At 49.4% G+C, this 9514-nt stretch overlaps 1 protein-coding gene across 1 annotated transcript in view; it reads left to right on the top strand.

Annotated features, from left to right (window-relative positions):
* GUCA1B (guanylate cyclase activator 1B) overlaps positions 1 to 9514 on the top strand; it is a 10837-nt gene extending 1323 nt beyond the window's left edge. Inside the window, exons 2-4 of the mRNA XM_040473497.1 lie at positions 6558 to 6707; positions 8232 to 8352; positions 9095 to 9514. Coding sequence (XP_040329431.1) covers positions 6558 to 6707; positions 8232 to 8352; positions 9095 to 9222 — 399 coding nt within the window. The 3' untranslated portion in view covers positions 9223 to 9514. The remainder of the gene's footprint in view (positions 1 to 6557; positions 6708 to 8231; positions 8353 to 9094) is intronic.

Genomic DNA, 9514 nt, shown 5'->3' with positions numbered 1-9514 from the left:
AGCTTCACTTTGTAGGCTGAATCACTGGGAAAGCCTGTTAGTGTCTGACCTTGTCCGGGTACCAGTTAGCATGCATCTGTAGGGGGATGGAGGGTGGGGTAGCGTCAGGGCAACAGAAACCTCCTTAGAGATGAAACCTATGGACTCCCTCGTGGGGCACAGAGTACATTCAGACTTCTCCAAGCTTCTCTTCTGCCCCCTCTCCTCCGAGCCTTCTGCAGCCCATTTAATGATCCAAATGAAATGAAGAGAAAACTGGGACAAGAGGAAGTGAGCTGATTTGCCCAAGGTCGTATACTCAAGGGTCCTGACTCGCAGTCGAGTGTGCCTGCTTAGAAGGCAGTTTGTTTTGTTTTGTTTTGTTTTGTTTTTAAGAGAGAAAATGGTTTTAAAACAAACCAGATCACACACAACAAGATTTGCTATCATAAATGTATCAATCTTCCCCACATTCACCTAAAAATTCATGGGGCGCCTGGGTGGCGCAGTCGGTTGAGCGTCCGACTTCAGCCAGGTCACGATCTCGCGGTCCGTGAGTTCGAGCCCCGCGTCAGGCTCTGGGCTGATGGCTCAGAGCCTGGAGCCTGTTTCCGATTCTGTGTCTCCCTCTGTCTCTGCCCCTCCCCCGTTCATGCTCTGTCTCTCTCTGTCGCAAAAATAAATAAACGTTGAAAAAAAAATTTTTTTTTTAAATTCAGTAGGATAGCAACTCAAGATCCAAAAGGGATTGTCAAGGGACACCTGGGTGGCTCCGTCAGTTAAGCGTCCAACTCTTGGTTTCGGCTCAGGTCATGATCTCGGTTCGTGAGTTTGAGCCCGGCGTGGGACACTACACTGGCAGCATGGAGCCTGCTTGGGGCTCTCCCTCTCTCACTGCCCCCTCCTGCTTGTGTGTGTATGTGCCCTCCCTCTCTCTCTAAATAAAGAAACTTAAATGGGGAGGGGGGATTGCCAAGCCTGTGGGCCTGGTACAGCTGTACTCCTTATACCTTATCTCTTTTACAAATTGTATTCATTGTTGTTTTCCTTTCTTTAGAACTTTTATTTTTGATGGTATTTCAAATGTATACCAAGTTGAAAGAATAGCATAAGTAACTCCTATGTACAATTTGTCCAGTTGTACCTTTTGCCTCATTTGCTTGATTGTTCTGTGCGTGTGCGTGTCTGTCTTTCTTTAGAGAAAGTTGGAGACATCACATCCTTTTACCCCTAAGTATTTCAGTGTGTTCTTTCTAAGAACAAGGACATGCTCTTAAATAACCTAATACAAAGATGAAAATCAGGAAATTCAATATTGACCCAATTCTATTAGCTAATCCATATTCAAGTTTTGTCAATTTGACATGTGATGTGTTCTCTATATTGCTTGCTTGTTTTTCTTATTTGGAGCGGGGGGCCCCGCCGGTGGGATCTGATCATGCATTGCATTTACTTGTCCTGTCTCTAGACTTTAATTGAGAACCTTCAATGCTTAGCTTTTGTCTTATTTGACGCTGACATTTTTGAAGATTGCAGGCCAGTTAATTTGGTAGAACATCCCACAATTTGGGTTTGTTCAGTGTGGCTTTGTGATTAGACTCAGGTTTTCCATTTCTGGCAGAAATGCCCCAGGAATGATCTCATGTCCTTCTCAGTGCCCCCTGTCGGGGGCACATGATGTTGGTCTGTCCCATTACAGGGGTTGGTTACATGATGTCTGCCAGGTTTCTCCCCCGGAAAGTTACCATTTTTCCTTTGTAATTAACAAGCATCTTACAGGGAGCTACTTTGAGAGAAGTCAATATCCTGTCGCTCCTCTGATTTTCATCTGCTAGCTTTGGCATCCATCGATAGTTTTCGCATTCTACCATCCCTTCTCCATTTATTAACTGGAATTCTGTTGAGGAAAAGCTTTCCAGAGGTGTGGTAAGTTCCTCTGTCAGGGACTGAGCCTTCTTTCTTTCTTTTCCCGCTTAGTTTCTGTCTCCAAACCCACACCCGTCTCCACTCCCCACATTGGCACCATCTTTAGGTTAGTGAGTCCGATTTCTGGGCAACTGGTCTGAGCTTTTGGAGACAAATGAAATCAGGAGTTCATAGATACAGCTCACATGTCCAAATCTGAGGTGACAGCGTGGCACCTGGGTGGTTCAGTGGGTGAAGCGTCCGACTTCGGCTCGGGTCATGATCTCACGGTTCGTGGGCTCGAGCCCCACGTCGGGCTCTGTGCTGACAGCTCACAGCTTGGATCCTGCTTCCGATTCTGTGTCTCCCTCTCTGTCTCCCCCTCCTCCACTCATGCTCCCTCTTTCAAAAATGAATAAACATTAAAAAAAAAATTTTTAACCTAGGGTGATAGAAATGGGAGTTTGGTGGAGGCAAAGAGGCCAGAACGCCTCATCCCTGCTACGCCTCTCCCTTGCCACACTCTTCTCTCCAGTGGTTGCCCTGCGATGCACTGGGATGGAAGCAAAGGGAAGGTGAAATCAAATGTCATTTGGGATCCTTATGTAACGTGCGCTAAGGCCGGGGCTGGTGCACAACTGCAGCCAATTCAGGGAGAAATGGGGCAGGTAATCCCACAGAGCAGATCACACGCCTGTCACTTCTGCTCCTACTCTTGAGTGGACAGAGGCATTTCCATCATCTTCCCATTGCTCTGTGGGTAATTGAAGCTGACGAGGGCCCGGCACAGAGCGTGAGATGAGTCCCAGCTGGGAGCTTCCCAGGACTCGTCCTGGGGTCGGAGCAACTTTACAGCTGAGGTCACTCCTCTGGAAGGGCTAACTCTAGTGTGCCTCATGGGAGGCAAGGGCTCATTGTGGTAACCGTGTCATGTTGAGGGAGGATGCTGTCAGGACAGAATGTTCTAGACGAAGAATGTGGGAGAATCTATAGAGCTAGAGAGGAAGGATTTATCAGTGGTTTTTGGTTTTTTGGTTTTTCTCTCTGTGGTGCTAGATACAAGGCTCTTTTTTTTTTAATTTTTTTTTTTAATCTTTATTTATTTTTGAGAGAGAGACAGAGTGTGAGCAGGGGAGGAGCAGAGAGAGAGGGAGACACAGAATCAGAAGCAGGCTCCAAGCCCTGAGCTGTCGGCACAGAGCCCGATGCGGGGCTCAAACTCACGAACCGTGAGATCATGACCTGAGCCGAAGTTGGACGCTCAACCGACTGAGTCACCCAGGCGCCCCAAGGCTCATTTTTTTTAGACAGTCATATACCTTGAGAGGAGTAAGAAAGTTCTCAACTTGAACTAGAAAAGACATGTAGCTTGAAAGGCTCTGCCATTTCCAGAGTGGGCTTCCCTTGAGCAACTTATTTAACCTCTCTGAGTCTCAGTTTCCTCATCCATAAAGTGGGTATAACAAACCTGAGAGAAATGGTGTGTGTGAAATAGACGGTTCCTACCAGCCATTTGCTTGCTTTCTTTTTTATTTATAACCCTTTTTTAAAGTTTATTTATTTATTTTGAGAGAGAGAGAGAGAACACGTTGGGGAGGGGCAGAGACAGAGGGAGAGAGAGACTCCCAAGCAGGCTTCTCACTGTCAGCACACTCGAACTCACAAACCGTGAGATCATGACCCGAGCCAAAGTTGGACACTTAACTGACTGAGCCCCCCAGACACCCCTACCAGTCATTTTGCATACATTTTCCTACTCTTATTTAAAAAAAAAACATAAGGTTAATTTTTAGCAAACTTAATAAGTAACAATTACTGATGAAAATAATCTTTTAAAGAACAACCAATCATCACGGCGTATACCTTAAACTTACACAATGTTCTTTAAAAGGCCATTCGGCAATTATATCTCAACAAAGCTTGCGGGGGAGGGGCGGTTGTTGGAAACAAGCCGGATAACCTTCAATGAGTGAGTAGAATAAACGGGGGGCTATTCATGCAGTGGAGGACCACTCAGCAATAGCAGGGAAGGGAGTGCTGATACACTCAACAGCTTGGGTGACTCCCCAGGGCTTTTTGCACTGAGCACAACAAGCCCACCTTAAAGGGCTACATACTGTGCGATTCCATTTGTATACCATTCTTCAAGTGGATACGCTATAGTGATGGAGATCAGATTAATGGCTGCCAAGTCTGGTCGGAGGAAGGAGGTAACTCTTAAGTGGTAACAGAGAGCGTCCTTGTATTGATATTTGATACTACTCATAGCTTCATGTGTGACAAAATCTCATAGAATGATAGACTGACACAAACAGCGGATTAAACACTAGTGAAAAAAAAAGAAAAGAACAGCCATTGCTAAGAACCTACCCTAAAGAAATTACCAGAGATATAAGAAATATATATATATATACACACAATATATATATATTGTAAATACATATATACACACACAATATATATATTGTAAATATATATATACACACACACTATATATATATTATAAATATATATATACACACACAATATATATATTGTAAATATATATATATATATACATATATATATATATACACACACACAAAGATGTTCATTGTGTAACATAAAATATTTAAACCAGGTTCATTCAGCACAAGGGACTGCTTGAGGGGAGTACCCCTCAAAAAGATAAAAGGTATGATTTCAATTAATTTTAAAGACATGGGGCATTTTAAGATAAAAATCCAGGAAATAACATAGCTACAGTCTGACCTCGATTAGGTAAATACATGGTGGGGGGGTGTGGAAGACCAGAAGTAACCGCATAAAAGATGTTGAAATAGACACTTTGGGGGGCACCTGGGTGGCTCAGTCGGTTGAGCATCTGACTTCGGCTCAGGTCATGATCTCACGGTTTATGAGTTCGAGCCCCATGTCGGGCTGTGTGCTGATAGCTCGGAGCCTGGAGCCTGCTTGGGATTCAGTGTCTCCCTCTCTCTCTCTGCCCCTCCCCCATACTCTCTCTCTCTCTCTCTCTCTCTCAAAATAAACATTAAAAAATAACTTCAAAAATAATGATGGCCAACATGATATATATATGTATATATGTATATGTATATGTATATATGTATATATACATATATATATCATGTTATATATATAGCTATATATATAGTTCTATATATATATATGACATGACACTTTGGGTGTTGAGGTGGGCTCGTTTTGTTTTCTTCTTGGTTTTTCCTTAGGCTTTCTAATTTGTCTCATGTTCTGCTGTGTTCTGTGGTTTACTTGTTGCTCACCCAAGCACCCCTTGATCTGGGGGTGGGGCCGCCTGAGTGGCATGACCCAGTAGGACAGAGGTGCTCTGGGCCAGTGATGTCATTTCTGATGACAAAGTCCTGTGAGCGACAGCCACTCCTGGGAGAGTGATGACTCAGCTTCTGGCTTTGGAGAGCTGAGGTCCCCACCCTCAGAAGACGGGAGGAAGGGGCGCCTGGGTGGCTCAGTCGGTTGAGCGTCCGACTTCGGCTCAGGTCATGATCTCGCGGTCTGTGGGTTCGAGCCCCGCGTCGGGCTCTGTGCTGACAGCTCAGAGCCTGGAGCCTGTTTCAGATTCTGTGTCTCCCTCTTTCTCTGACCCTCCCCTGTTCATGCTCTCTCTCTGTCTCAAAAATAAATAAATGTTAAAAAAAAAAAATTAAAAAAAAAAAAAGAAGACGGGATGGAGCACCCATAAACGGGAACACCCTTGTGAGGCTCACCCTGACCAGCCCACTGCAGACACCATCACCGCAAGCCTCTCCCCTCACACTCGACTGGCGTAGAAGGGCAAGAAGCAGGTGTGCCCCCTGCCTCTTGTTGACTGCTTTTCGAGTAATTGTTGCCACATTTGTGTTAGAAGGAGTTTCAGTGACCTGGTCAGAGTCGCCACAGAAGCAGACTGTGCCCGTCTCCTACCTCTGGGGGGTTAGCACCTGAGCTCTGTCTCCCGCCCTCCTTCCTGGGTGGGGACAGGGGGTGCCTGTCCTTCAGGGAAGGTAATGTCCACACGGGGCTGGAGCCATCGCCTGTCCGCCTCCCCTCGGGCTCGGAAGGTGTAAAAGGATAAAGGACATTTTTGCCATGAGCACTGCTTTCTCATCTTCCAGAGGTGCCTTAGTCCCAGGTTGAAATTAAGTCAATCACGTATTCGTTGATTCATAAATACTTTTGAGACCCTGACTCTGCACATAAGTGGCGCCATGCTAAGCACAAGGGGGAGACAAAGGCAACGTCAGCCCCTCTTTTCTCCAGGAGCATGTGTAGAATACAGCTCAAGAATGAGACAGACTTACGAAACGGCCAAGTGGCGATGCCAGAATAAGGCCCAAACTGTGCGGATTAAAGTGCAAGTGTTGTGAATGTTAGAAGAGGGAGCAAGAGAGACAGAACACTGTAGGTGGTCAGAGAAGGAGGGCTTCCTGAAAGAGGGGACCCTTGAGCTGGGCCTTGAGGGACGGGTAGAGTTGAGTGATCACAGAGTGGGAAAGGATGCCGGGGTGGAGAACAGTACCAGCGAGGCCACTGAAGCCACACGGATGGCCAGAAGCAAAGCCTTGGATTTGTAGGCACGGACGGCCCAGCATAGGGCCCTCGCCTGAGCTCTGGGGAAGGCGGGAGGGACCTCACAGCTCCCACTCCCGCTGCAGGACAACACCATCGACTTCTTGGAGTATGTGGCCGCCCTGAACCTCGTGCTGAGGGGCACCCTGGAACACAAGCTGAAGTGGACCTTCAAGATCTATGACAAGGACCGCAACGGCTGCATCGACCGCCTGGAGCTGCTCGACATTGTGGAGGTCGGCATCCGCCCGTGGGGCCTGGGCGCGTGAGCACTGCTGGGCTCTGAGGCCCGGCCCCTCAAGTTGGGGCCCCCGGGGCTGGGGTGGGGGAAGGAGCACGGGGATCATTCGGAGGGTGCTTTCTGACAAAGGTCAGAATTAAGCTAGAAATCCACTACAAAAAGACACCTTAAAAAAATCCCCATCTGTTTGGAAATAAGGCGGTACACTCCTAACTCCTCCATAAATGAAAGACGTTACATCACATGCATATACGCACCAAGTGCACGGAGCCGGATTATAATGCTCACGTAACATAATCGGCTGTGGAGTGCGGCCGACGCTGGACTTGTAGAGCATTTTAGCGCCTTAAAAGGTAGATGTCAGAAAATTAAGAGGCTGGAAATCGCTGATGTTAGAAGTCATCTCAAGAAATTAGTAAAAAGAAGAGTAAATTAATGAGAGGCAATTAAGAGGTGAGAGGCATGAGGCATGAGAGGTGCCAATGAGAGGCACCTGGGTGGCTCGGTCGGTTAAGTGTCTCTGACTTCGGCTCAGGTCATGATCTCACAGCTCGTGAGTTCGAGCCCCGGGTCGGGCTCTGTGCTGACAGCTCAGGGCCTGGAGCCTGCTCCGGAGTCTGTGTCTCCCTCTCTGCCCCTCCCTGACTCATGCTCTCTCTCTCTCTCTCTCTCTCTCTCAAAGTAAATAAACATTACAAAAAGTTAAAAAAAAAAAAAAAAAAAGCAATGAGAGTAGAAGAAAGAACCTACTATAGCACAGACTGACCCCCGACCTGCGTCACCCTGTTACCGCCCTAGAACTGCACTCCCAGGGGGCGGTTGTCTGCCCATTTCACAGATAAAGAAGTCGCCTCGGGGCAGTTCTGTGGTTTGCCCGAGTTCATCCATCCCAGGAGGCACTGCGGCTGGCCCTAGCCCCGGGGCTCTCAGACCCGGGTCAGTGGGACCCACATTGTGCCAGGCACTGCACTGGGCAGGGAGGGCCTAGGGATCGACAAGACAGGCTCTGTCCACGGAGCTCCCCATCAAGGAACTGAGGAAAACCCTCACCTTTGTCTGTCTCTTCCCCATTTCACTTCACCAACGCCGCCTCATGGGGAGAGGAAACAGGGCAAGGCAGAAACCTGTCCTTTCCCCCGTCCAAACGCCGGTATCCCCCCTCATCCCGTTTTACACACACGTCCATAAGTATCCTCTTTTCCCCTCTGGGTCTCCATCTCCTCCTGGGCAAAGTGGACTTGGGAACATCACAGTGCCGGGTCCATCCCTCATTGAGGGTCTTGGGTTTCACTTTGACAGTCACAGGGCATCAGGGTGAGGTGGCCTGTGAGGCCTGACACTCTTCAGCTGGAACTAGGCCAGTGGGACCCTGAGAGAGCAGCCCGAGGACAGGTGGATTTTTATTTGGGTCTGGGGCCTGTGGTCCTACAGTGCACAGGCTGGGGGGCAGCGCTGGGGACAAAGGGCTGAGGGCCTGGCAGAGGGAGGGAGGGAGGGAGCTGGCGGTTTTCTCTCGCAGGCGATCTACAAGCTGAAGAAAGCCTGCAGGGTGGAGGAGGAGGCCGAGCAGCAAGGGCAGCTGCTCACACCCGAGGAAGTGGTGGACAGGATCTTCCTTCTGGTGGATGAGAACGGAGATGGTAAGGGGGCGGGGCTGCCCACGCCACAGCACCCCCACTTTCTGGCCCTGCGACCTTGGACAAGGCCCGCCACCTCCCAGCCACTGTTATCCTCATCTGTGAGCCGGGTGCAGAGAGGAGGACGCAAAATAACAGGGGCGTCACTGGCACGTGATGCGATGTTCACCAGAGTGATTTAAGCCCCGGCCGGAGTTGCTGATGCCGGCCCGGCAAGCACAGCAAGAGAATAGGAGCTTTGGACTCAGGCAAACCATTTAAACTCCTAGCATGGCCTCAGTTTTCTTATCTGGAAAATAGGGATACAAACGCTCCAGAGGAATAAATAGGGTAAATGTATTTGAGAGATGGGCATAGGATAGCCCCCCCCTGCCCCCCAAGGCTATTTAGGCCTCCTCCCTGCAGCTGGATGCACCAGCCCCAAGGCTGTGGAGGGAGGGAGCTGGCTGGGGACACACCCGGAAGAGCCCTCAGGACCATTTTGAAGGCACCGTGGGCAAAAGGAAAGCTTAAATTCCTTTGCAAAGCAAGCCCCTGAAAGAGACCCTTGAAGCCTCCGGGAGACTCCTGGAGAATTGGAGAGTTGACAAGCCCCGAGCTTGGGCCCTGGGACTGCAGGCCCGTTTGTGTACGAGGCTTAGGTTTGTGCAAGAGGACGCGCCCTGGGAGGGAAGGCCTCTCCTCTCGCCCCCGACCCCATTTCTTCCACTCTCCCGCATGACCATCTCTCCTACCCCTTGCCCAGGCCAGCTGTCTCTGAATGAGTTCATTGAAGGTGCCCGTCGTGACAAGTGGGTGATGAAGATGCTCCAGATGGACATGAACCCCGGTGGCTGGATCTCTCAGCAGAGGCGGAAAAGCGCCATGTTCTGAGGGGTCTGGGGCCTTCGGGAGTCCACAGGCCCCTCCAAGACTCTGGGTTCACCAGGTTTCCAGAGTAGTGGGAGGGGCCCTGGCTCAGCCTGTGTATGCTCACTCTTATCTGCCCCCCCCCCCCCATGAAAGGGGTTGGGACCAAGCAGGGGGTAGGGGCCGTTGGGCTGAAGTGGCCAATGGGAGACGGTCCACTGGGAGGATGTACTGGGGTGGTGAAGGGAACTGGTTTCCTCTGTCTCCCTTCAACTGCTTCTGGAACAAGTATGTGTTGGCGGCGGGGCGTTGGGGG

This window comes from Herpailurus yagouaroundi, unplaced genomic scaffold (assembly GCF_014898765.1).
Source record: "Herpailurus yagouaroundi ecotype Mexico unplaced genomic scaffold, PumYag 139, whole genome shotgun sequence".
NCBI classification, from domain to species: domain Eukaryota; kingdom Metazoa; phylum Chordata; class Mammalia; order Carnivora; family Felidae; genus Herpailurus; species Herpailurus yagouaroundi.
The sequence above is the reverse complement of the archived record's forward strand: the minus strand, read 5'-3'. Positions and strand labels throughout refer to the sequence as shown.